General features: G+C 42.9%; 10 protein-coding genes and 1 pseudogene across 11 annotated transcripts; 7 read left to right on the top strand and 4 right to left on the bottom strand.

Annotated features, from left to right (window-relative positions):
- Positions 1-425: 425 nt before the first annotated feature.
- Positions 426-1,981, bottom strand: EDB82DRAFT_481902 (uncharacterized protein). Its single transcript, XM_025732626.2, has one exon. The coding sequence runs from the start codon at positions 1,882-1,884 to the stop codon at positions 793-795; it is 1,092 nt and encodes a 363-aa protein (XP_025591532.2). The 5' UTR covers positions 1,885-1,981; the 3' UTR covers positions 426-792.
- Positions 1,982-2,167: 186 nt separating this feature from the next.
- On the top strand, positions 2,168-3,719 carry EDB82DRAFT_481901 (uncharacterized protein). Its single transcript, XM_025732627.2, has one exon. The coding sequence runs from the start codon at positions 2,404-2,406 to the stop codon at positions 3,463-3,465; it is 1,062 nt and encodes a 353-aa protein (XP_025591533.1). The 5' UTR covers positions 2,168-2,403; the 3' UTR covers positions 3,466-3,719.
- Positions 3,720-3,823: 104 nt separating this feature from the next.
- On the bottom strand, positions 3,824-4,723 carry EDB82DRAFT_542528 (Alpha/Beta hydrolase protein; the record flags this gene model as incomplete). The annotated part of the gene is made up of 4 exons (XM_065609352.1): positions 3,824-3,938; positions 4,020-4,310; positions 4,359-4,654; positions 4,685-4,723. 4 exons carry the CDS (start codon positions 4,721-4,723, stop codon positions 3,824-3,826), a joined length of 741 nt encoding a protein of 246 aa, XP_065465170.1.
- A 918-nt stretch (positions 4,724-5,641) lies between these two features.
- On the top strand, positions 5,642-6,611 carry EDB82DRAFT_241 (uncharacterized protein). The gene has a single exon (XM_025732629.2). It carries the CDS (start codon positions 5,889-5,891, stop codon positions 6,510-6,512), a length of 624 nt encoding a protein of 207 aa, XP_025591535.2. The 5' UTR covers positions 5,642-5,888; the 3' UTR covers positions 6,513-6,611.
- Positions 6,612-6,889: 278 nt separating this feature from the next.
- On the top strand, positions 6,890-6,963 carry EDB82DRAFT_t73 (annotated as a pseudogene). Its single transcript has one exon. The product of its transcript is annotated as a tRNA-OTHER (tRNA).
- Positions 6,964-9,214: 2,251 nt separating this feature from the next.
- On the bottom strand, positions 9,215-10,375 carry EDB82DRAFT_531276 (uncharacterized protein). Its single transcript, XM_025732630.2, has 4 exons — positions 9,985-10,375; positions 9,778-9,930; positions 9,662-9,726; positions 9,215-9,611 (listed from the first exon to the last, which is right to left on the bottom strand). The coding sequence occupies exons 1-4, from the start codon at positions 10,142-10,144 to the stop codon at positions 9,513-9,515; spliced, it is 477 nt and encodes a 158-aa protein (XP_025591536.1). The 5' UTR covers positions 10,145-10,375; the 3' UTR covers positions 9,215-9,512.
- Positions 10,376-11,832: 1,457 nt separating this feature from the next.
- Positions 11,833-12,592, top strand: EDB82DRAFT_481896 (uncharacterized protein). Its single transcript, XM_025732631.2, has 2 exons — positions 11,833-12,171; positions 12,227-12,592. Exons 1-2 carry the CDS (start codon positions 11,914-11,916, stop codon positions 12,296-12,298), a joined length of 330 nt encoding a protein of 109 aa, XP_025591537.1. The 5' UTR covers positions 11,833-11,913; the 3' UTR covers positions 12,299-12,592.
- Positions 12,593-15,583: 2,991 nt separating this feature from the next.
- Positions 15,584-18,185, top strand: EDB82DRAFT_212 (uncharacterized protein). Its single transcript, XM_065607225.1, has 5 exons — positions 15,584-15,964; positions 16,027-16,261; positions 16,314-16,636; positions 16,686-17,065; positions 17,116-18,185. Exons 1-5 carry the CDS (start codon positions 15,669-15,671, stop codon positions 18,108-18,110), a joined length of 2,229 nt encoding a protein of 742 aa, XP_065465169.1. The 5' UTR covers positions 15,584-15,668; the 3' UTR covers positions 18,111-18,185.
- A 1,396-nt stretch (positions 18,186-19,581) lies between these two features.
- On the top strand, positions 19,582-20,475 carry EDB82DRAFT_569984 (uncharacterized protein; the record flags this gene model as incomplete). The annotated part of the gene is made up of 1 exon (XM_025732634.1): positions 19,582-20,475. One exon carries the CDS (start codon positions 19,582-19,584, stop codon positions 20,473-20,475), a length of 894 nt encoding a protein of 297 aa, XP_025591539.1.
- Positions 20,476-21,721: 1,246 nt separating this feature from the next.
- Positions 21,722-22,670, bottom strand: EDB82DRAFT_469560 (uncharacterized protein; the record flags this gene model as incomplete). Its single annotated transcript, XM_065607926.1, has 2 exons — positions 21,722-22,279; positions 22,641-22,670. 2 exons carry the CDS (start codon positions 22,668-22,670, stop codon positions 21,722-21,724), a joined length of 588 nt encoding a protein of 195 aa, XP_065465168.1.
- Positions 22,671-24,035: 1,365 nt separating this feature from the next.
- On the top strand, positions 24,036-25,227 carry EDB82DRAFT_188 (RTA1 like protein-domain-containing protein). The gene is made up of 3 exons (XM_025732636.2): positions 24,036-24,366; positions 24,428-24,679; positions 24,734-25,227. The coding sequence occupies exons 1-3, from the start codon at positions 24,192-24,194 to the stop codon at positions 25,216-25,218; spliced, it is 912 nt and encodes a 303-aa protein (XP_025591541.1). The 5' UTR covers positions 24,036-24,191; the 3' UTR covers positions 25,219-25,227.
- Positions 25,228-25,433: the final 206 nt, after the last annotated feature.

The raw sequence follows: 25,433 nt of genomic DNA, 5'->3' as shown, positions 1-25,433 counted from the left end.
GGGTTTTAAGAAGCACCTTGAACTGTTCTTCAAGGCGCATAGTTTCGAAATCCGTATTCTTGCAGTCGCCGATCGATTCACTCAAACAGGACTCATAATGAGGAATGGTGGATACAAGCTGCGCCGCGATGGTGGAAATCACATGAGATACCTAATTCCGGCCGACGTCGCCACGTTTAAAGAAGTACCCAGCGGCGAGAATAAGAGTATTTGAATAGGAAATATCTTTTTGGCAAAATGGAGAATCTATGTAACATTCAGTAAGCCTCAAACGAGCGTGGATTGCGAAAAAAACGTTGTCTATTTGGGTTAGCGTCGTGATGGGTTCGCCTGTCCGGCAGCGCCACTTTCGCCTGTCGCGTACGTGAGGAGGGGTATACAATCGAAAACAACAAACGTCAATCAGTCTTAGTCTCCTCTCATCTACTCTTTCCATGGTTCACAGATGTTGCGAGAGCGATATTTATCTGGAAATAGCTCAAAGAGCTTGTTGGTTGCAACACGAGTAAATGAACCAAAATCGTCGGCTTTGTTTTCTTCTACCTGTAATTCCGTGATATCGACTATAAGTCGAGAACAAGTTTTCCGATATGAGCGACAGAATTGACCCAAGGCTTTCATTCGTGCCCATTCCTATGAATCGATAAGAAATATGGGCAAGGTTACAGGGCTCCTACAAGAAGATGAATGACAGTTCTAATTGATCCTTTGTACTTCGATCCAGATCTAATGGGAAAGCACTTAACGGTCCTAGGGTTTTGTTCCGCAAGCGTCTGGTACGAATCCCCCAAATCAAGCATTATCCTCTATGCCAACCAACTTGCATGACTCAAACCACAACTTGGCAGCCTTGTGTTCGTCGTAAACCCAAGGAGCATGGCCAACATCTGTCCATACCATAGACAGGCTTGGTTTTGCAGGCCCTGGTTCACCACAATCACTCAAGTACCGGCCACCTCGGCCCTCCCAGTCCTTACTTATCGCAGCGTAAACAGTCGTGGCTGCACCTTGAGGAGCACTCTTCATCATGAGCTTCACCTGGTCGTCCACCATTGCTTCTACTGCCTTCGGATCCACGTACTGGCCCAAGTTCGTCGCAATAGTACCGGGATGCAGAGAGAGGGCGTGCACACCCATTGGTCCATAACGTTTATCGATCTCGGTAGCCATGTATATGTTTGCGGACTTGGACTGGCCGTACGCAACCCAGGGTTCGTAGGAGCCCTCTTCCTCGAAGTTTAAATCGTGGAACCTGATATCGCTGACGCGATGAGCAAGGGATGAGAGAGATATGACACGCGAGGTGAAGGATGGGGTGGCTGCGGCTAGCAGCGCCGGCTTCAACAGTTGAAATAGTAAAAAGTGTCCGAGATGGTTGATACCAAACTGGGTTTCGAATCCGTCAACAGTTTTGCCTTCTGGGGTCGCCATCACCCCCGCATTCAGGATGAGGATGTTCAAATTGGCGCGCTGAGCTAGAAAAGCCTGGGCTGCAGCGCGGACCGAGTTGAGGGAATTGAGGGACAGTTCGATCAGGTGGAGTGGTGCTCCGTTGTTCGGGTTGGATGCTCGTAGATCTTCAACCGCCTGCTGCCCTTTCTTCAAATCCCTGACCCCCAGGAAGATGGTGGCACCAGTCGTTCTGAGGGCGCGGACTGTCTCAAAGCCAATTCCCTGGTTAGCTCCAGTGATGAAGATGGTCTTCCCAGCTAATTTTCCTTTAACTTCCTCGTCCTCGACAATTTGCTGCGCCGTGGGCCGGGCGTCGCCTGGCCCTTGCGGCTTGCCGTGCACTGCGATGTACTTTGACATTTTGGTTCTGTTCTTGGCCGATCTGTGCGAAGGAGGAGTATGAGGCAGGATATAATACAAAAAAGAGGTCATGAAATGTTCCAAGATGTAGTAATAATGACCTGGCCATTTGTTATATATTATATATATAGATCTGCCAGTCTTCTTAATAGCAGAGTTAAAACAATAGCTTGAAATTCATAACAGATAACAATCTCCACAGTATCCCAGTAATTCTCCACAATAATATAGTACTGATTCTTAATTCAGCGCCAAATTCATAACAAACCACACCCGCCGGCTGCATTACAAATCATATGATGACGACTATTATATCTTTACAGAGCATCCACTGCCAAACTTCCACCAAACTTCCACCAAACTTCCACTAAACTTCCACTAAACTTCCACTAAACTTCCACTAAACTTCCACTAAACTTCCATTAACCTTCCATTAACCTTCTCCTAAATTCCACCAAACTTCCGTCAAAAATCCGCCAAACCTCGACCTAAAGTCTAGCAAACTTCTATGCCCCTGGTATCCTAATCAGCAGACGCTCTACCCTTACAGCGATCCATAACGCGGTGGTTGTACTTATCCCTTCCCTTACTATGACCTCGCCTATCTCGCCGGTCATCCAGTTGAGTCAGCGCAAAGCCTGTCTTACATGTGCAAAGGCCAAACGGACGTGCGATAAGCGGACACCGATTTGTCAAAGATGCGCGGAAAAGAACCTTGCTTGCCAGTATCCGTCGACCCGGCGGTATTATCGGGTCAACCCGGCGTCTGCCAGCCAAGATACGTTGCGTTCAGAATGGGTGGCGCTGTCTACCGATATCACGAACAAAACCGGCCGGCAGATGGATAGCAATATGATGGAAAATCACCAAGTTACCCCTCTCGCAGGCCGTTCTCCCACGGTGATCCCAGTTTCCTGTGGGAACTGGTTTCTGAATGTGGAAACCTGGACGATTGAAAATGTCGGTGCAACCAACTGCTGCATCAACCCTAGCCCTACGCATATGTCTATATGCGTCAAAAGCTGGACCACTATTGTTGGGGGCTGGCTATGCCAGTGGGTCAAAGAAGGTTGCAATCCATTCATCCACCAACAGTTGTACTCCGATACAGGCCTACCTCAATGCCTTCAAGACGCATGGACGACTCTCACTGCGTATATGTCGAAGACGGCCCAGAACGAGCATATAACAATGCAAATCGTCCAAGACCGCGCCAACGGTCTTCTGCAGACACAGACGCCGGACGACGGATCGTTCATGTCAGTCACCAGCATCCCCACACTTGAGCACCTAGTGAGAGTACAGGCACTGTTCATATATCAACATATTCGTCTTTTCGATGGGTCCATCCGTCAGCGGTCTCTCGCCGAAAAGGAAATCCAAACTCTGTCGACATGGTGTCAACAGCTTTGGCAGTCGGCAACTCTGGATGCCAGTTGCGAGGTGGGACTTCTGAATCATACTGGGTTCAATGGCGCGCACGACGAAGAGTGTGCCACAAATCCGGGACTCTGGAGAGCTTGGATTCTTAGTGAAAGCATACGACGCACGTGGCTGGTTTGTCAGAGCACGATGGCCGCTTACTTAAGGGAGAGGGATGGCTGGAACTTTTCCCCCGGAGAGATTAGATTCACGGCATGTCAGGGGTTGTAGGACGCATCTTCTTCGGGGACATGGACGGAGTTGATTAATGGGAGAGATCCGTCATTCGTCAAGAGTCTCCATGTCGACAGACTTCTCTCCTCGGCTGTTGCTACTGAAGTGGACAGTTTTGCGACTGATTTCATGACTCTATTAATAGGAAAAGAGAGAATGGATGCTTGGACTTCATGCATCGCGCGGACTGAGTGTACTTAGACAGTTAATCCAGAATAAGTCCCAATTCTCTTCATCAATAAACAGTGAGAATATACGCTGGCAGTCCATTCTCAAATGCTGAATTCCTCGCCTGGGGCTCTAGAGAACACATGACATTGGCAAGAGTGTCGTAGTGCTGGCGGGCCTCAGCATTCTAGTGCAGCTTCAATGGCAACGTAGCCGTCTCTTCTTCAACCTTGGTTTCGATCCACTTCTTGATTTGTGAATTCACCTCGCTGGCCGCTTGCCAAATAGCCCAGTGTCCTGAACTGGTCTCACCATACGTCAGATCCTCAAAATGTTGGTACACATCTGATTCCGCGCCTGGTGGTCGCGCAGGCTCATCTCACGCAAGAATGAACAGTGCCGGCATAGCAAACTTATGCCTGCCTTTCTCGGTGAAACCTTTCTCGTGCTCGAAGTTGATCTGATGCGTACGGTACCAGTTCAATGGCCCGCGCAGGCCACTTTGAGTGAATGCGATAGTGTAATAGTCTGTCTTTGCCTCATCGAGGAGCGGCGATGGCCCGATTCTGTCAAGGTTTTCGAAAAGCACGCCACGTTCCATCGTGTAAATAGCTTCATTTTCCTCGCCGCGGCCACCAAATATACCCTGTATCAACTGGCGGATGTCATTGGGACTCGTGATGCGCTCCTCGACGTCGGACCGGCGAAATTAGAGTTGATACTTGAAGTCAGTTGGTTCGCCGGCAGCAACAAGGTCGGCAAGGTCGACTAACTCAACGGTGGGTGGAATATACGGCACACACACGCTGAAGACGGCTTTGATGAGTGTCGGGTGCCACATGGCGACGCGCCAGGCAAGGGCGCGTCCCCAATCGTGGCCGCCCAAGACGATCTGCTCCCCAGGTATGATAGCCGCACAAATAGCAGCGACATCATCAGACAGGCTGTTGAGTGAGAACTCGTCAAGGGCTTTAGGCGAAGATGTATTGCCATAGCCAAGAGAGTCAGGGATCAGTACCTAGTAGCCTAAAGAAATGAAGACAGGTACCTGGTACAGCCAGCCGAGTGAGAATGTCCGGGAAGCCATGTATAAGGTAAATAGTACCCTTAGATTGTCGATTTCCATGGTGTTGATGCAAGTGTGATGCGGACGCAAGTGAATAGCGACTGTTATTAAGTCTGAGTATTAACACATATACCCACTGCCTTTAGTGCTACTAGTATTTCCTATATAAAGAAGGCAAGATTACAAAGTAGAACCTAAGCTTACTCCTGATTTAGAAGGGTTATGCGGCGAAATTGAGTATATATAGAATCATGGAAATAGGAAATCCCCTGTTTCCTCGCTTATAGTAAGTAGGGCTATACTAACTTCTATTAAATCTCACTAAACCTCTATTAAACCTCTAGTATACCTTCGCTAAAACCACCAAACTTCAGTTAAATTAATATTCCAAATTCTTTTTATTTTAATAGCTAATCCTCTAAAAGGAGCTATATACTTAATAGTAGGTTTAATAACTTAATAATATATAAATAGTAATAGTAATAATAATATTATATGGCTTAATATTAGATTAAAACCTTATATTAAAATATAAGCTTTAAATAAAAGGTAATTATTTTCCCTTTATTTTATATAAAATATTAAAAATAAGGAGATTATTAATACTGCTTATTAGAACCTCAAAAATATATAATTTATTCTATTAACTGCTTATATAATAAAAAGCTAACTATAAATAGACTAGTAATATATCTTATTAAGTAATAATTAACCCTGCTAATAATAGACCTTAGCTTATTAGCTATTAATAAAATATTTTTACTTAAATATACCTTATTTACTCTATTTACTATTAAGAAATATAATACTTTATTATACTTAGTATTATTATGCCCTATATATCTGCTAATATAAACCTAGTACAGACTAGTTTATCCCTTAGGAATCACAACCGTCACACACACCTCCTCTGACTAAGGTTAAGATATTAATTTATCAGAGGTTTTATAATACAGGGTCACAATCTAATAGCTGATTAATATTTATAGGTATGCATTTAGGACAGTCAATTCTTATATCCCTCTGAGATTAGTGCCAGATGCCTTAAAGGATATGCTATCCTAGTCGTCAACCCCATGAACGCCCTTTGTAGATTGCTTCCCTTCCTTGACAACAATATCATCCAGTTGAGAATCCCCACCTTGGACTTTTCCGAGCCAACCCCAAGACTATTAACATTTTCAATATGCCCACTTTTACTCTTCTTCTTTCTGCGGTGGCCCTCTCCCTTGCCAGCCAATCCATGGCGGACACGGTAGTCATGGTCAACGGCGTCACCTTCACCGGCGATGCCCAGGCTGAAAGCGGCAACAACAGACTTGTCGGCACGAAATGCCCAGGCGTGCTGCAAGTTACTGGCGACAACGACGATCACTGCTGCGTCGGCGGGACCTTGAACCTCAGCACCTGCGAGGGCTGGCCACTCTGCAGTGGCCCTCATACTGCCGCCCCCGAGCCTACATCTATCAGCTGCGCTACTAAAATCCCTCTGACGGCTAACAACTACTCCTCCTTGATTGAGAGTGCAAGCTCCCGGTACTTAAAGGCCAGTGGTGAGGCTGAGCCTTCATCTACGGGTGAAAGTTCCATGCCGTCAGCGACCAGCACCAAGAAAACCGACACCGAGGGCACCAGCACCGAGGGCACCAGCACTGAGGGCACCACCACCGAGGGCGCAAATGATCAGGAGGGTTTAACGAATTCAGGCGCCAGTCCTACCGAGACAGGCAATGGATCAACTATTGAAAAGGTTCCCGGTCTGATAGTCAGCCTTGTTGGGGGCGTTTTGGCCTTGTGGATGTCAATGTAATATGGTAGTCCTGGGGTAATGGTGATAATTGTTACGCTTGGTGTTAGACATTCGCAAAACAATGGGCGACCAAGGTCGACGAGTGAGGTCGTATTCTTAGAGCGGCACTGACGAAATACACACTGACGCGTCAGCAAGGAATATGTATAACTACGGCTGACTGACATCATCACGACCAGCCACTTGTCGTGGCCCAATCAACATGCCATTCCGCAGAAATTATTGCAATAATGCAACTTGCTTCCGTGTTTTAACCCATCGTTCTCTGAACCCGCCTGAGTCTCAAAGGACCATAACGCATGGTTAGCTATCATTAAACGAGGCTCATGGCCACCAATTGCAACATTCAGTGTCATATGATCATAATATTAAAAATCTCCCCGATGGCGCAATTGGCTAGGCCCTCTGGCTGTTAATCAGGAGGGTGAAGGTTTGAGCCCACCTCGGGAAGTCAGATCCGATCCAATAAGATCTTTTTTACTGCGTGCTGTGGAGGGCATCTTCAATTCATTCAAGACTAATAGGGTTGCAGGCCTGGATTAAATACCTCTTACAATTACCTATATGCAGAAGAGGTAGCATCCGATCAGCTAATAAGAGAAGGAAAGGAAAAATTAGATATAACCCTTCTCTTACATCTATTTATTCATATAGAGTTTATTACAAGCTAGGCGCTGCAAATTCTAGTTTAAATCTTTAATCGCTATAAAAACTGCCTTATATCACTAAACCGCTTAAGGCAGATCTTAGACTTACCTAGCACTAAGATATTATTTAAGTTAATATAATCCTTTAATTACTTAATAAATTATCAGTGAATAGAATAGCTATCTAATATAGGTCCATTAGCCTATATTTATAATAATTAAAGTCTATCTATAGAGCTTTAGCATATAACTTAAATAGTCCTTATTATATCTAGTAGAATAGTATACCTATTTATATAATAGTTAGGATTTCTCAGTAATAAACTAGTTTATATTAAGTTTATACTAGCAGATATATAATGCATCATATTCCCCTATTAAAAGTACTATTAAAATTACTATAATTATAATATATATAAGTAGAGAAAGTTATATAACTTTATTATTTTAACTATTCTATAAAAAAGCCTCTACTTAATTTTATTAAACTTTCTATTAAAATCTCTTATATATATATAAATTTTTTTATCACAGTATACTTACTATTTATTTCCTACAGCAAGTAACCTTATTGCTTACTAATAATTAGTAGAATATATATAGTATCTATAGTATAACCGCTGGGGTTATAATATAGTATTATCCCCTGAGCGGCTAAATTATATATTACCTTAAGAAACTCTACTGCATTGTCTGCCTTATGGCTGATTAATTCCATGGTTGCGCTATGTCTCAGAGCTAAGACAAGCAAGTGCCCTTAAATAGAGCCTCGCATTAAATTAGCCATAGCACAACGACCCCAACGAGACATCGGACAGCTCAACACTATTCTATTAACAGAGTGCCCAACAATGCAATACTGACGCATGGGTCCATGGCCAACAAGTTCCCTGCACCATCCGGAAGCCAGTGGCGGGATAGGATGTGCAAAAGAAATTCTGCCCGTGACGTCATAATTATATAAAGATGTTATCTCGAGATGCATAGCATAGCGTAGTTGCTCCGGCTACCAATCACTGCCGCTCTCGTATTCGGCTACGGTTCCTCCCGCCCCATTTGAGCGGCACCATCTGGCCAATTGAGGGAGTCCCTCGGGTTTGGCGCCGTTAAGGTTGCGGCTTCAGGTACCAGATTTCTTAGCTCAGGTCTTCCAGCTGAGGTCTCCATAGCTGGGCTAGTTTATATCCGGAAAGCCAATTGGGCCAATCCGAAGCCTAGAACGGCTTGCTGCAAAAGCTTCGGCTCCAGATGTAACGGTCGGATCCCAATCAGTGGCATGAAAATAGTTACCGATCACCTGATATATGCAGGCGAGGGCCGGCCGATCGCTAATCCTGTCAGGAATGCAGTGATGTGACCTTGGGCCTTTTCGAGCGTACACCTCGCCAATGCATGGAGGCCGCTAGTACTGTTTCTGTAGTTGGCTTTGGATCTATTGAAGATTAATCACCAGGCCCGAGGTACCGCCAGCTTGGAAGCGTGGTTCCCCGTTTTGTCTGCTTTAACAAGCTGTTTTCTCGCCTCGTAAGGCTGTTTGGTCTTGACTTTCCATCCGTGTTCATGGCCAGTTCTCTCTTAGATGAGTCTGTCTTGGAGTCCATCTCTGCGGTAGGACTGTCTGGACAATCGACCGTGGTCCTGCTCCGCTAGACTCCGCTGGGAGCCCTAAGGCGCAGTCCACAAGTAGGAAACTTCCCTGTCTATACTGGGGAGATCTGGAGACCCCACAATTAGGTCGGGGACCCGGCTGCTGGGGACGGCAGAGGAACGGTGCTATGGAGCTTCCCGAGCCATGGTAACGGCGGTATACCCCTGCTCGATCGGCTATAGTTGATGTCACAGTTACAAAGAGGCACCTAAGTTTTTAACTTCAATAACCTTGAGCCTTCAAGTCACAGCCGCCACGAACGTCTCCATTCAAGCTGAGGCCGCAAAGCTCGGCTGTTGAGATTCTATGCCCGAGTCTCATCGGCCTGCGTTAGAGGTTAAGTTCTGCCAGCTTCCTCCTGGTCGAGATCCATTGGTCTACAGTATTGCTCACGAATCGGAAAAGTTGGGCTTCTCAACTATGCATGATTGAGGTAATTGAACTTGATGAACAAGGCACATAAAGGTCTCATTCAGTACTACATAGGCTATATGGTAAAGGCATCTGAAAGCAGTGACTTTTACACAACAGCGTAAAAGAGTGTTAAGAAATGAAAGTAAGCCACACCCTATTAAGGCAGCCAAAAGGAGTGAGTTTTCACAACAGCGTAAAAGAGGGTTAAGAAACGAAAGTAAGCCACACCCTAGCCCCAAGTCGCCGCACCGCCAAGGCCATCTGGGACACGCGGCCATTGTCTTCCAGGAATCACGATTCGATATGCTTGTAGCTTCGCTTGCGCTGGTAGACGTTGATGTTAATGGTGACGGGCATGTTGAAGTCGATATCGCCAATGCACATTTGGAACTGGGAACCTTGTGAGTTCTAGAACGGGAGGAGCAAGTTGAATCACTTACACCGCTGTTGTTGTTGCAGCAAATGATCTTTGCGTTGCATACATCCGAGTTGTCGCAGGTTTGAACTACGGGACGTCAGATCTTTAGCGCGATTAAGGAGTAGTGGGAGTACGTACCGCCATTGGCATCGGTGGTGCAGCAATACTGGGTGCCGCTAGAGCAGTGGTTCCCTTGACTGTTAGAGTCTCCTCCGCCGGTCGAAGGACAATCGCCGTCGCCACCCTTATCACCCTTACCACCCTTACCACCCTTGTCACCCTTGTCACCCTCTATCAAGGTAATCTCCGGTTAGAGTAATCGCCTTGTGGTTCTTGACTACTTACTTTTGTTCAGAGCCGGCAACTTTGGCCAGGGAATATCCCCAAGCTGAGGAGCTCGCGGCTCGATGTCACGAGCCTCAATCTCGGCAACGGGCTCGTTGATGGGAGACGCCATAACGCCCTGCATGAGGGTAAAGCCGTAAAGAACAGTCGAAAAGTGCATAATTGCGTTGTCTAGCTTGATGAGCGAGCTAGTGGTACAAAAGATGAAGTACAGAAGACTTGAGAGAGAGTGCCTTAGTAACGAGAGGGGTGGCGAAATGTAGAGTGACAGAGATGGTTCAAAAGCGGATAGGACGAAGGAGACTACAGCCGGTATTTGTGTAGAACCTCTTACTTAGTCCTCGTATTTAGACCTGGGGATATATGGGCAGCAAAGGTAAATCATTCCCCCATGAAACCCTGCGTATCTCCCATTTTTGTGTATGACTAGACATGACATAATTACTCATGCGTGGCTAGGTTTCGAACTCTGCACCCCAGACGGCGCGGCTCGCTGCTCGTTTCCGAATTGGAAAGCGATGGCCCGTGTCCTGCAAGACGAGCATGCGCGATGACCCGAACATAAGGTAATCTCTCCGTAACATTGGCGGGCCGTTCATTTAACACTGGAGCTGCCCTGAATCTATTCGCCGTTCTTAAGTATCATGCAGGTAACGGAAAGCCTTAAAAAGCCACTCCGTATTATGTTTACTTCTATGGTACTATTCGCCGGTTTTTTTTTTTTTAACTAAATTTATTGTTGAGATATTTACGCAGTAACTTCGAAGTTCAGCTGCGCTCGTATCCGGACATTTGTGCCTTTACATGCAATCTCGCTGCATGTGTCCTTACCTCATATTGATGTTTTGACGTCCATACTCCGTCGCCCTACGGGCTAGAACCGCTCCGGCACGCTCGGATATTCTTAGTTACAATTGCGAGTCTGGTGGGCTAGATGGGTACCTTCATATCAGGGCTTATGCATCGGAATATGTTTGCCGCTACATGCCTTGTAGGCGTTCATGTTCTTGCCTCCTCTTGGTGACCACGAGTTCCTGGCTCTTTCCTTCTTGTATTGGTCAACGCGTAAGTTGCTCAACCCCAAGCTATTTCCAGCTACACTCAAAAGCCTAGGCTTCCTTGCCGGCTTCGTTGAGTTGGCCGCTGCTCCGTCGAACCATCCGTTCCGTTACATGTAGTAATTTCGACACAATGTCAGATTGGTACCTTGGAGGTTTTGGCATGTCGGAACAGTTTGAGCGTAGTTGAATATGTCCTATCTCTCACTTCAAAATCCAACATGTGGACTCGCGTCTTTGACCGTGATTCATATTACAACACCCGTACCGTTACATGCGTCGTGTCCCTGGCTCATCTTGATGGCGCTGAGTTCCTGGACCTGCCAGTCTCGACCCTAAGGACAGCCAGAGCTCCCTGATTAGTTACCACTGGGTTAAAGTCTAATACCCACATAACTATTTGCCCCATCGGACCATCGCTGCCGTCTCACAAACCACCTCGCAATCAGACTCAGTTTCATTCCTTTGGACTATCGGCTGGGGCTTATCTGGACCCAGCGTCGATCCAGCCTCTTGATTTCTCTTCCAACTATCTTACGATCTTTCTAGTTATTGAGTTCAATGGCTTCAAATCGGGCTTTCGGCAGCATCATCTTGGCGTTCATAATGGTGTAAGGGGCAGGAAAAGAGTTCAATAGCTCTTCAGGTAAGAAGGGCTTGTTGAGGCGTAGAGAGGGGATAGTGTGGTAGTCTTCTTGAAGCAGAAACGACAGACTCTTCGAAACTATCGGGGGAAATGGATATATAAGGGCGGCCTTCTTCCCCCTCACCATCTTTCCTCATCACTCACTCACTCTTCACTACTCAGCTCAACAACCTAATTTATTCTTCACTACTCTCTTTTCAAGACAAACACTCCCAAATCATCAACATGCAGTTCTCCGTCATCGCTCTCCTCGCCGTTGCGACTGGTGCTCTTGCTGCTCCCGGCGGACCTTCCAAGCCCAACAAGCCCAACAAGCCCCACAAGCCCTCTCCTCCCAACGTCAACGTCCAGAGCTGCTACAATGATCAGGCTCTCTACTGCTGTAACAGCGATGGTCATGGCGCAGAGGTCAAGTGCGAGTCTTTCTCCAACGGTGGAGTTGGCGGCATCTGCAACGGTATCCAGATGTGCTGCAACAACAACGTAAGTGAAGCCAAACCTGACAGGACACTTCCGACCTCTAACCACTTCAATACAGGAAGGTGCTCAGGGCTGCAGCTTTGCCGTCGGTGGTGGCATCATCGTCGTCGGTGACGGCAAGGGTTGGTAAATGGTCAACTCAGAAGACGAGGTCGATCATCGCATCCCTCTGGGACCGGAGTGGCTAGCGGATAAATAACTTACATCGACATTCACGGTTCTTCACGGTCACGATGGTACAGACAGAGGTTCAGATTGATATGAGGATTTGGATGACGGAATGATTATCTTCTTTGGTTCTGGTAGGGGATGGCTCTCGCCAATTTAGCCTCAACCATAACCACCCACTCTCATTTAATAGCTTTTATCAGGTTGATTTAGTTACGTATAAGAAAATGGCAAACACTATAATAGGTTCGCAGAAACTTTCTATTAATTTAAAACTAGTGATTAATATCTAAGTATATTATACTAAGAAGTAAGAATTAATAGTTACTGGTAATTATTTAAGTATAATGTGTTTAATAAGCAAGTGGACTGGATAAGCAAGTGGATTAAAAATCCCTTACCTTATAATATCTTTATTTAATTAAATATTTCTTAACTACTAAATATATTATAGTCTTTAAATAAAGCTAGAATCCTCCTTGCCCTTTAGGCCCTTTAAAATAACCTTAGTTTTAATCTCTAATATGTTGCAAATATTTACTAAGTCCCTTATAGTACTTTATATCACTATTAAGATAATATTTAATTATAATATAATGTTATTTAAAAGTTATAGAAACTATTTAATTTAAAGGAATAAATTATAGTCTAATTTATTTTTAACTTATATTTATAAGGATTTCCCTTATAACTGCATTTTATAAAAGAAATAGCTAATTCTCTGCTTATTAACTATAATATATTACCTATTAATAAGTACTAGGGTTATAACTTTATTAAGTAATAACTAGAGTTAAAAATATATATCTTTTAGAGATATAACTATTAGAGAGTTAAATATAGAGACTTAAATAATATTTATAGCTAGTTTTAGCTTAAAGAGAATATAATTATAAAGTATAGTATTTAATTAAGTAATATCTAGAACTTTAATAAAACTAGCTTTATAATAGGCTTGATATAGTCTAGAATAATAATTATAGGCTTAAATAGGTAAAAAAGGTTAAAATTAATATAGCTTATAAACTATAAATAGATTATTTACTATTAATACTACTATTAAGATTACTGCTTATTACAGGGCTTTTTATTTTTATATTTAATTAGATAGTTATTATATAATCTATTCTTTTATATACTTACTAATCTATAAGGAAGCCTTTACTTATACTAAAAGCTTCCTATTAAACCTTATAGTATAACTAAACTATTAACCCTACTATAATAATTATTAAGCAATTAGGCCACTATACTTAAATAGAAGCCTCTTATTAATTATTTAACTTAGAATAGCTTTAACCCTTAAACTATAAAGGTAATTATATTAAGATCTATAACCTAACCTCTATTACTTTTTAACTATAATGCCTCTATAATATAATTATTATTAGTACCCTTAACCCCTTAATAGAGTAATTAATATAAGGCACTAAGCCTCTCTTCCTCCTAGATTACCTATTTAATATTATATATTTAATCTAAATAAAAAAAAGTTAAGACCTTATAATTAAGCTATATTTATATAATATTTATTATATTAGTATTATAATATTCTTTATATACTATTAATATTATAACTCTAAGTCTAAGTTACTTAATATAGCAGAGCTATCTTAAAGATATATTTAACTTAATAGCTAATATATATAGTTAAGCTAATAATATAAGTTTTGCCTGCCTCTTTTAATAAATCTATTGCTACCTTCTTAGTATTATACTGCCTCTTAAAATAATTAATAGACCTTTTCTATTAGCAGTATACCTAGTATTAGTAATTTCTATAGGTTTAACCCTAGTTATATATTAGGGTTAATAATTTAATATAATCCCTTATTAATTCTTAATAATAATATTAATTTATTATTCTAGACTTAAGTTATTATTTAAGCTTTAAAGTAATTAAATAATAACTCTCTATGATAACTTTCCTTATAAAATAAATTAGTATAATATATATTAAATACTTATTCTTAGACTAGAAACTAATCCCTTCTATGGCTTTCTTTATACCTTGCTGAAAGTAATATTATTACCTATAGTAATTAAGGAAGCATTCTAGTATACCTTAAGGCTAGTTTAATAAGTTATTAGTAAAGAGTAATAATTAAGAAAGGAATGCCTTTAAATATATAATAATATATATAATTTATAAGAAAGATTAGGCTAGTTTACTTTAAATATTAATAAATATAGCTTACTTTTATTATATTTTCCTTATAAAATTTAAAAATTTCTAGTTTTTATTCTCTTTTTACCTATTCTAATTAAAAGCTTCTTATTATAGTAATTTAAATCTTTGCCTTTTAATAAAATATTAAATCCTCTAATCCTAGGTAACTTAGTTACCTTAGCTAAGGCACTTTTTATTATAATTAATATCTATATAAAAGAGTTTAACTTTAGTATTATTAAAAGGAATAAGTTTTTACATAAGAGCTAGGTAATATAATATACTTTTTAGTATTATTTTATTTTTTTAATAGCTAATACTTTAAAAGGAGCTATATACTTAACAGTAAAATTAATAACTTAATAGTATATAAATAGTAATAATAGTAGTAATAATACTATAGGGCTTAGTATTAAATTAAAACCTTATATTAAAATATAAGCTTTAAATAAAAGGTAATTATTTCCCCCTTATTTTATATAAAATAATAAAAATAATAAAAACAAGGAGATTATTAATATTAACTATTAAAACCTTAAAAATAACTAAGTTATTCTATTAACTGCTTATATAATAGAAAGCTAACTATAAATAGACTAGTAATATATTTTATTAGGTAATAGCTCACTCTACTAATAATAGACTTAAAGCCCTTACCTATAGAAATTATAACTAATATAACTAAAATAAATTAATCCTTAGGTTAGCAGGTAATTAAAAATATACTAAGAAATTATATTAATTAACCTTTTAATAGTAAAAGCTATAGTGTATTTAAGTTAATAAGTAATATACTCTATAATATACTGTCGCAGCTTTTCTTGTACTACTTTCAGCAAGTCTTGGGGCTGTTTTCTGTCTGTCATTTGCCAGCATAACTAGTGCCGCTTTAAGAGCGAGATGCCCCACACCTCAATGTTAAAGCCCTGTCATGTATCGCAGATGTACCGACCAAATCTGTCCGCTAGCCGCCATGCCTCCTTCACATCCCTGTCTACCTAAGCGCCAGACTATTATGTAGTCGTTCCTATTCGCTATAGCCCCTCTCATCAATATTACCTGAATAGCGCTTGCTGAGTATAAATATCGGGCACCTCAGCCATTCAACCACGTAAAGTATCTCAATCACTTTCTTCTACACCCCTCACTTGAATTTCAGTCAATGGCTCAACAGAGCATCCGGTCTAGTTCCCATGCCGAGTCAGATGACTCGGTAAGTTCATACGAGGATGATAGTGTGTTTGACAGTGACAACGATCACACATCAGACATAAATACCAATCCCAGCGATATTGACATCGAGTTGGACGATGCACCATGTCTTCTGGGCGGCAGTAATCTGCCTCCCGAATTTTTCCTTCGCATGCAAGATGACTTCAAGGAAGAGGACGCGGATGACACTGCGTATGCCGATGGCACAACTCGTCAACTTGATGCGATTGAGCGACGGTGGAACACGTACGTTTAACGCCTTGTCCTTTCCTATCTTCTTTTTTTGCAAGACCACTAATATCTCTTAGTTACTGCAAGTACACAAAACAAGACCCTAAGTACTGCATGCAGCACATCTCGTTGAGTAAGATTAATGCATTTTTTCACTGGCTCTTTGCTCAAAAGACTGGAGTTAAAGAAAGGAGGCTCCCCGGTATAAGATCTTCCCATACCCTCAAGCAGTACTGGAAGGAGTTTCGACTTGTATATGAGAGGGAAACTAAGAAAAAGATCGACCCTATTTTAAACCGCAGGATGCGCAGGGTACGTATGTTACCTTTCTTGGTCACGAAAGTACTGACACGTGACTGGTCAGGTCCTTCGAAAACTCGTCGTCGATCACGGTTTGACAGGAGAGCGACGCGAAAACCGGTGCATGACTATCGAGGATCTTGAGCGGCAAGCAGAAACAACTATTAGCACGACTAGGCAGAGGTTCCACCTTGGCGAGCATCGCATTTACGCTCTTTTATTCCTCCTTCTCATCGCACCAAGTGGCTCTAGACCTAGAGCACTCCTTTTTCTAAGATTTGGCGACCTCGAGCTTTCTTTGGCGCGTGATCCTCAAGGCGGCCCGCACCGCATTCTGATTCGTTTTAGGCTTCGCTTCACGAAGACTTTCCTTGGAGAAAAAGAAACGTAAGTGACATGCCCAACCGCCTTTGACCACTGAGCCTGACTTGTACAGCAATGTTTTAACTCTTCCCGAAACTATCTTTGACTCAAGCTTGCTACTCAGTCCACATACCCTTCTTCTTGGTCTTTTGTTCCATCATAATGCATTTGATGCTCCAACTCTCACTTCTCCTGAGCATTTGAGCAAGCTTGATATTCACCCCGACGAGCACGAGTTGCCCCTGCCTCTTAAGCAGAGTATGAATGACACATTCGTCTTTCGCAGAGCTACTAAGACAGGAATGAACGCATACGTATTGTCTGCAAATGAACAGGTTACGTATAATATGATTTCCAGCTGGACAAAGAAGCTTGGCGAACTAGCCGGGTTTGGTGTTGTTGTGATCTTATATACGCTTCGTTATAACGCGGGCAACGAGTTTGACCAATGCTGTACGTACGTTCTTCATGTGCAAACACAGATTGACTGAAGAGTGATGCAGCGAATATCAGCGATGGACTTCGCAATCTCATGCTTCAACACGCCAACTCTAGAACTTTCGAGAAACATTACCTCGGCCGTGTTGTACCTGTGGATACTATGGCCGTTGTAAGCCATAAAGAGCAGCAAAAAGCGCTGATGCGTCAAGCCTGCAGTATCGGGTACTCAGCCAGCAAACGACGGCCTACGCATCTGACTGCGGAGCAGTCCGCGAGCATTAACAATGACCCAAAAATCCAGGATCTACTTCGACAACGAGAACGCCTTATTTGTAAAGGCAACAAATCCGATAAAAATCGCCTACGTCTAAAGAATATTTCTAAATATATTCAAAGTGAAAAGGCGCGCCTGCGCAGAAAGCGTAAAGATCAGATCAGAAAGACGTGGTCCCGGGAACAGGCTGTAACCGATATTGAGCGACAACTAGCTGGCAGGGCATTTGAGGAGCCACCGGTCTCACCACCGGATGGAGATGCTCACCCGGCCCAGAAACGTCTATATGAAGCTTTAACAGCTCCAGCGACCAACACAGTCGAGTCCGAACATCGTCGTCGTAATAATGCGATTCTTAGCGTTGTATCTTACTGTTCTGTCCAAGAACCGCCTCTGCCTCCTATGACAAGACAGAAAGCGGTTGCGACCAGGGCAGATACCTCAGATTCGCACAACGATACCACCAAAGACAATGCAAGTAGCGCCTTGGGTGATGCAATAACTTCCGTCTTTATTAAAAGCCGGACGGATCGAATTCGCAGATGCTTTCTTTGTGTTGGTCGAGCCACCACTCTTCAGCCCTCCGATCCAGCTATCCCTGAGCTAATCAAGCCTTTCTATTCACCGGGAGATTTGAGCAGGCACTTCAAACGCCGCCATCTTTCTAACCTTCAAGCAAATGAAAAGCTCCATTGCTGCCTATGTGATGACACGTTAGACCATAAGATGCACTTGCAAAATCATGCTGAGACGGTACATGGAACGGTATCATATGGAGGTTGATGATTATTGGCCACATAGGATAATTGTTTGTCATCTATATAGAAAAGCTTTCTGTTTTATTGAAATGATTTCTTTAACAAGCTTTGTTTTGACGTAAGAGAAGACGAAATTACAATCGACATAGACTGACAGTTATTGAGTTGATTTGGTTCAAAGTTTCCCTGCCTGTTCAATACCCACCCAGCATCGTGATGGTGTTTCCGCCCTTTCCAAGTTGTTCGGCATGTTTGTAAAACTCCAGGATGTGGTCTTGCCCTGATTGCTGTCGAGGTTACACGGTCGCTTGCAGTGCCGCCTGATTTCGTGTCCCAACAATGACATCTCGATGTCAGGACCCATTAGGCATGCACCTGGAAAGTCATAGGCGGGTGATAAAGACAGCCAAGCAAGGGAGGGATACGGTTGCGCCTTGCGAAAAAATAGGAACGCAAAACTTATATGATCGATTGGTACGGAAGCACGAGCCCCTAGGAGCATGCGTAGATAATAGCTAGACCTAAGAAACAAGGAAACTATTCGGACATATGAGAACAGTTCAAAGCATGAGCGAGCACATCCCGTCGTCTTGTTTCCATGGTGCATCCGCGAGAATAGTTTGGGCAAAATACAATAAGGTTGCCAAGCTGTTTGGCGATATTCTTTGCGAGCCTGACTCGATTTGTCCGAAATTCTCTCCTATCGATAGGACAGGTCTGACTGATCTCATAGTGCCTCCGTAAGCATTCGAGGCAGAAGACATGATTGCATGGTGTTATAACCGGAGTCGTAATAGCAAACTTGCATATAGGGCATATCAAACAATCATCAACTGCACTAGCAAAGTCGAGAGTGCTAAAATCGACAATGCTATTAACCTGCGGCGTGGTCATTGAATGGCATCGAGCCTCATACGCTACTAGGTCTTCAACTGGCCAATCGATCCTAGTCCCGGGTGCTTCATGTCGTTAGCTCTAGCTGTGAGAAACAACTCCAGCTTCACTTACTGATCATCTGCCGTAGTATGGCAGGCTCTCCAGCGGACCGAACCATGTCATCTATGAGACGATATAGAGGTTGATTGGCATGTGAACGTGATACATTATTACCGGCCATATCGGGCTGGCCAATAGAAGCTGGCATTCCGCTCGTAACTGGAAGCTGGTATCGAAGCAAATTCTGAAGCAAAGCCGTATTGATTATTTGTGGACCACGCGACGACAGAAAATGTCCCTCACTTTGATACCAGAATGTCACAAGTGACGACTTCTCATGCGCTAGCTCAATATGGAATCTTGGCTGGGGGGCTTGAACGATCTACGCTAAGGGCCAAACAAGGCATTATGGAACTACTGTTAGATATGCACAAATACGAGGGTGTGAATGTATCAAAGTGTGGACTGGAATGTGATAATCTTATTAACCGTGGACTTGACCGCAAACCTTTTCTTTTTTCTTCTTTCTCGGTGATGGAACGCAGCCTTTCGATCCAGATATGAACCTCATAGCCCAAGATCCAACAGACATGAACCTCAGCGACACACTCTTCCAAGGACATTGGAAGCAATGGTGGGCTGGAGATGCAGCCTTCCTTGAAACATTCAATACGGCAGCCCCGAACGTCTACGTACAAGAAGAACAGCTTCAATATGGCGCTTACGCCTACGACAGAGACACCTCGATGCACTGGACATCGCCTACGACCTCAATGTACAGCTATCCCCTTCCCTCCCCATCTTCCAAGGCTACCAGCATCGACATCGCGACCGGTGACTCTGAGAGCCGTCTTGGCTCTTTATTAACTCAAACCGACAAACGCAAGGGGAACATGACTCGATCTACAGCAGCCTCAAATGCACCAAAACGCGCCTTATCTCGAAAAAGAACCAAGTTGGAAGCCACAGAAAAGCCCAAAGCCTGCAGAAGTAAATCCAAGCCAGCTCCCCAGTCCCAATCTGTAAGGACGCCATCTCCCGAGCCAAACAAAGAAGTCGATGAAGACAGCAAGAAAGTTCAGGAGAGGAACCGCATCGCCTCCAACAAATTCCGCTTCAAGAAGCGCGAAGCCGCAAAGAGACTTCGGGCCGAAGAACAAGATATGGAGCGAGCAAACCGCGACTTGTCGAGCTGTGTATTCGACCTGACGATGGAAGTTTACGATCTGAAGATGAGGCTTTTACAACACACGGACTGCGATTGTTACTTGATTCAAGATTACATTGCGAATGAAGCGCATCGATACAGTCAAGACTTGGGCGATGGAAAACAAACCCCGGCGACGCCTTCTTATACCCTCATCAACTTCTCTAACGCCACCAATGAACTCCTCCTGAGCGAATCTCTATTGCAATCGCAAGAAACTACAATGACGATTACGGACGAAAACTAAATATTAAGAATCGATTCGGCTACTAACGGTTGATCGATGAATTACAATTTTGTATTAAAATGCGGCTAGGGAATAAAGGGCATATCAATCTAGGGGATGATATCTAAAATACAGACTACTGGAATTCCCTCTGTCTTTTCTTCATTTGCTAAGCTATTGTTGGGACGGGCGTGATCAAAACGACGTTGACAAACTCTTTATATAAGGGCTCTTAGGCTTAATTCCGTCTAAAGACATCTGCCCAATGGCTGAACGCGAACGCATATCTATACTTTTCAATGTCCCGCTACTTTATGGCATCAACTTCAAAGTTTATGTCCTGAGTTCTTCTGACTTGTATCCCCTCTTAGGGCTGGAGTACTAAATCAAGACGGCAGTCGAGTTCCAAGGAGGTATATCTGACGGGCATGTTGTAGGTACATACCCTCATGAGTAGGCAATAGCAGACCGAGTTGATTGTATCTTGAGATTCCGATTTAGTGTCAACAGCAGGTACTCTTTGATGCCGCCTCGATATCAAACTCCAGGACTCAGCTGCTACAGCTTGTCATGGCGGCCCTTTGGTCATATATGGAAGAGCCTGGTTGAACTTGAACTTTGGCGGCAAGTAGAGAACAAGTATACTTGTACATATAGCGTATTTGCCTGCTATCCCCGAGAGAGTTTCTCAATACTTGATGAAGGCGTTCGAAGAGATATGGGACAGCACATAATGAACGTGCCAGACAACTTAAAAATGCACACCTCCAATGCATAGTCGGGAGGAAGTTTACTGTGTCACCAATATTCGGCTATCCAAGGAATCACGTCCAAGAGGATGGGCTTTTTGGTCGAGGACGTTGGAGGCTGTCGCGATTGGGTGAATGAGAAACTTCATTTTGGGAGAGGTAGGTTGAGACTATTGAGGTATCGACGATACCTTTGATGACGCTGTAACTGCTTTACAAAGTGATCTGTATTCGCGAGATCTCTGCTCGTTGTAACGTAGCTAATCCAATGTCTCGCAGTATTCCGCGATGGAAGAATGAGATCTAATCCTTCACAGCCAGCTCTGCAAGGTCGAACACATCATCAAGATGAGTGGCAAACCTCTGATATCGCCAGCGGGTTCGTGGATTCAACAGCATCCGCGGGATATCCAAATTTCGGGGACATAGAACTTTCACTGGATGTCGCAACTCAAATGTGGATTTGGGACAACACTTTTAATTTCTTATAGAGGTCCACTTCTTAATGAAGCTATTCTCTATAGCTTAGACTGAATAGTCTCCGCCTCTTGTTTAGCCTTATCTACCAAAATACGTCTCAAAATCTTGCCAGCTGCGCTCTTTGGTACCACGTCGACAAATCTGACACCGCCTCTCAGTTGCTTGTGGGCAGCGACACAAGCGTTGAACCATTGTATAATACTCGTTCCCATCTCTGGCGTCGCTTCAATCCCTTGCTTTGGCACAATGTATGCTCTTGGAACCTCTATAGCACGCGTCTTTTCGTAGACGCCAATGACTGCCACGTCAATACCGTGATGGCCGAGAAGGAGCCCTTCAAGCTCTGCGGCCGCGACTTGGAAGCCTTTATACTTGATCAGCTCCTTGATACGGTCGGTGATGTAGAAGTCCCCATTCTTGTCCTGTTGCCCCACATCTCTAGTCCTGAAGTAGCTATCTTCCGTGAGAGCATTCTTTGCCCCGGCAGGGTTGTTGAGATACCCCAAGAAGACATTTGGGTCTTTCAGCCAAAGCTCACCAGTTTGTCCCACCGGAACTGCTTTCTCGTCATAAGACATGTACTTGGCTGCTATGTTCTGGAAGCAGTAGCCCTACAGAGCCCATGGTGCTTTGCTATCGATCCCACATCTGAACGTGAGTGGCTGGAGAAGTCTCAGAGAGGCTGTATCCTTGCTTGACAGGCATCTTAATTCTCTGGTAAACAGCATCGACAAGATACTTTGTCAGTGGAGCCGCGCCGGAGCCCAATATTCGCTGTGAGCTTAGATCGTAGTTTTCCGCAATCGGATGCTTTCCGAGAAAGAGCAGGACTGGAGGAACAATAAATGCAATGGTAATTTTCATCGCCTGTACTTAGGAACAAAATTTATTCAGCTCAGACTTTGGCATGACAACCAGTTCAAAGCCAATATACAAAGAGAGATGCATAAGGCATACCAGACCTATCTCTGAGTCAATGATCTTCATTTTGAAACTTAATGTTTTGACGTAACATAATGTACATATAGTATATAGATATTTAAACCTTAAGGTAAGTATAATATTAAATGTTATAAAATAATTTTATTACCATTATTACAGTATAGATATAGTATACTAAGCAATATAAAGATAGAAAGGCTTTAAATGTTTATAATTCTACTTATAGCCCTATTAGATCTAGCTGATTTACCCTTAATAATGCTAAAGTATAGTTAGAGCAAAACGCATCAGTAAAGATAGCCTGGATAGTCAATACCAACTCTATTTTAACCCTATATATCTGCGAATATAAACATAGTATAGACTAGTTTATCTCTTGGGAATTATAACTGTTAAAATTATATATTTTAGTAGGTAATTATAGGCTAACTACCTCTTGATAGTACTTAAGTTATATTGTTTTTAGTCTTATAAACTGTATGTATTGCTTGTTCTATTTACTGATTCTAGCGTTATCTTTCCCTCTTCTGTTACTGGATTTTTATTCTATCACTATTTAAGCCTTATCTAGTCAGGTAACGTTCCTTGTCTAATTCCAAGGTTTAATTATTAAACACGTCTTGCGTTTGTGTGTTTACAAAAGCTGCGGTTTAACAGTATTGTGACGGGTGTGATTCCCAAGGGATAAACTAGTCCGTACTAGGTTTATGTTGGCAGATATGTAGGGCGTAGATACTGAGCGTTGCGAAGTGTCACGTCTCTTAATAGTGAATAGAGCGGGTTAGGCGTATTCAGGTAAAGAAGTCTTATTGATAGCTGGTGAGCTAAGTTCTATCTAATGCTAAAGGAATGTATATATACATGAGGTGGTCACGTCTGGGTGACCGTGGTCAATGGTGACCATCGTGGTCACTGTAAGTGAGTGTGTTGATTGAGGTGACCATTGTGGAGTAGTCACTCAATAATCCTCTAGGTGTGGTGGTGACCATTCTTGATAGGATGGAAATTATGGGGCACACGTGACGTAACCGCGGGGATCGTAACAAGTATAAGTACGAGAACGCGGAAAACATACGAGTAATCAGCTAATTAATAGTTTATTCCGGTGTCAATAAAGGGTGGAACGCAAGAAATGAGACACAAAACAAACCCGAAACCGAAATACGCGATTTTGCCCCAGGAGCGCGTATTTCCGTACACTAGTCCTTTTCTAGCAGAATTTCAATTGCCAATTTATGCTAGGAAATTCCGCTAACTTTCTTCGGGTTACGGTTAGTTATAACGATTTGCAACTACTTCTAGGGTAATTGACAAGCTCCAGTTCCAGGCGAATACGCGGGAAGTTGTGGCTATAATAGCATAGCTTGTCTCTCACAGCCGCTCAATAATCGAAGACAATTTATCATACCATTCAAAGCAGATATTCTAGACCAACCAACTTCTATTAACAAGTTTATCTATTCTTCCTTCATTTATCATTTTCTCTTTCACTAGGTTCTATCATCTTGCCTTGTCACATTGACCCTTATTTTACCTTTCATAGTGCCGTTATCACCGACATCAACTATGGATTGTGATCCCAACTACGAAGACGTCGTATGGGCGTTCTACCGATTCGTACCTTCAAAAGAGGCCAACATCGTGTTCGTAGTCCTTTTCGCCATGACAACCTTATTGCACACCTTACAGTTATGGCGGACACGGACATGGTATCTAATACCATTGGTTTTCGGAGGAGTTTGTATGCAATTGGCTCTAGATCGATGACGGGTCGAAAGACTTATTCACTGACACATATACAGGCGAAATTATTGGATATGTGGGACGAGTGTTAAATGCAAACGAAAACCCTGGCTGTTGGACTATGGGACCATATATCATGCAAAATGTCTTGATTCTTATTGCTCCCGCACTTTTTGCAGCTTCGATCTATATGATCCTTGGAAGGATCATCCTCTTAACAGATGGCGAACAATATTCGTTAATCAAAAAGCGGTGGCTTACAAAGCTTTTTGTATTCGGTGACGTGGCATCGTTATTACTTCAGTCATCAGGTAAGGCTCAACCTGAAATGAGATTAAATTACATCTTGCTGATCACTATAACAGCAAGTAGTCTTATGGCTGTTGAAGATCTCAACAAGATAGGTGAAAAAGTTATTGTCGGTGGTTTGTTTGTGCAACTCTTCTTTTTCAGCTGCTTCATTCTTGTCAGCGCCATCTTCCACGTCCGTATGCGCCATGGGCCGACCCCAAGGTCGGTGGAAAGCAGTGTGAGGTGGCAGACATATCTCACGACGCTTTACTTCACTGGAACTCTCATATGGATACGGAGTCTTTTCCGCGTTATTGAGTTCATAGAAGGTAACGACGGGCACTTGATGCGCAGTGAAACATGGGTATTTGTCTTTGACGGGATGCTGATGCTTGTGGTACTATTCTGGATGAACTGGTTTCATCCCGGAGAGATTGGCCTGATTCTAAGAGGAGAAGACCGGATCACGAATGGTCTGGAACTTATCAAGATGGGAAGTGTTGGGAAAGGAAAGAGGAATAACCACATGGAAAGTCTGTCGTCTGACCCAATTGTTTGAAACACTAGGATGAGATATCAAAGAGTGGAGAGAGAGTATCCATGGTTTGGGGAAACCTTGTCATCAAAGGTGGTGTCTACTACCAAGGCTGTGATGCTCAGGTAGATCTTTCGATAGAAAACTATTGTGTAGCAAAAGAATGAGATCTGAACACAGTGATATGCCTTTTGAAGCGGAATACTGGACTAACTAAAGTTGGGTTTAAGGACGGACGT

Source organism: Fusarium venenatum (genome assembly GCF_020744135.1).
Source record: "Fusarium venenatum strain MPI-CAGE-CH-0201 chromosome Unknown EDB82scaffold_1, whole genome shotgun sequence".
Classification (NCBI taxonomy): domain Eukaryota; kingdom Fungi; phylum Ascomycota; class Sordariomycetes; order Hypocreales; family Nectriaceae; genus Fusarium; species Fusarium venenatum.
This window is presented reverse-complemented; position numbering and strand designations above follow the sequence as displayed.

Excerpts from the sequence above, each read along its gene's own strand:
- EDB82DRAFT_531276 (XM_025732630.2), bottom strand. The coding sequence starts at position 10,144 with ATGCACTTTTCGACTGTTCTTTACGGCTTTACCCTCATGCAGGGCGTT. Across the intron at positions 9,931-9,984 it reads GTTGCCGGCTCTGAACAAAA|AGGGTGACAAGGGTGACAAG; the intron begins GTAAGTAGTCAA and ends TTACCTTGATAG. Across the intron at positions 9,727-9,777 it reads CACCACCGATGCCAATGGCG|TTCAAACCTGCGACAACTCG; the intron begins GTACGTACTCCC and ends GACGTCCCGTAG.
- EDB82DRAFT_188 (XM_025732636.2), top strand. The coding sequence starts at position 24,192 with ATGGATTGTGATCCCAACTACGAAGACGTCGTATGGGCGTTCTACCGA. Across the intron at positions 24,367-24,427 it reads ATTGGTTTTCGGAGGAGTTT|GCGAAATTATTGGATATGTG; the intron begins GTATGCAATTGG and ends ACACATATACAG. Across the intron at positions 24,680-24,733 it reads GTTATTACTTCAGTCATCAG|CAAGTAGTCTTATGGCTGTT; the intron begins GTAAGGCTCAAC and ends TCACTATAACAG.
- EDB82DRAFT_212 (XM_065607225.1), top strand. The coding sequence starts at position 15,669 with ATGGCTCAACAGAGCATCCGGTCTAGTTCCCATGCCGAGTCAGATGAC. Across the intron at positions 16,262-16,313 it reads TAAACCGCAGGATGCGCAGG|GTCCTTCGAAAACTCGTCGT; the intron begins GTACGTATGTTA and ends GTGACTGGTCAG. Across the intron at positions 16,637-16,685 it reads TTCCTTGGAGAAAAAGAAAC|CAATGTTTTAACTCTTCCCG; the intron begins GTAAGTGACATG and ends TGACTTGTACAG.
- EDB82DRAFT_481902 (XM_025732626.2), bottom strand. The coding sequence starts at position 1,884 with ATGACCTCTTTTTTGTATTATATCCTGCCTCATACTCCTCCTTCGCAC.
- EDB82DRAFT_481901 (XM_025732627.2), top strand. The coding sequence starts at position 2,404 with ATGACCTCGCCTATCTCGCCGGTCATCCAGTTGAGTCAGCGCAAAGCC.
- EDB82DRAFT_481896 (XM_025732631.2), top strand. The coding sequence starts at position 11,914 with ATGCAGTTCTCCGTCATCGCTCTCCTCGCCGTTGCGACTGGTGCTCTT. Across the intron at positions 12,172-12,226 it reads AGATGTGCTGCAACAACAAC|GAAGGTGCTCAGGGCTGCAG; the intron begins GTAAGTGAAGCC and ends ACTTCAATACAG.
- EDB82DRAFT_241 (XM_025732629.2), top strand. The coding sequence starts at position 5,889 with ATGCCCACTTTTACTCTTCTTCTTTCTGCGGTGGCCCTCTCCCTTGCC.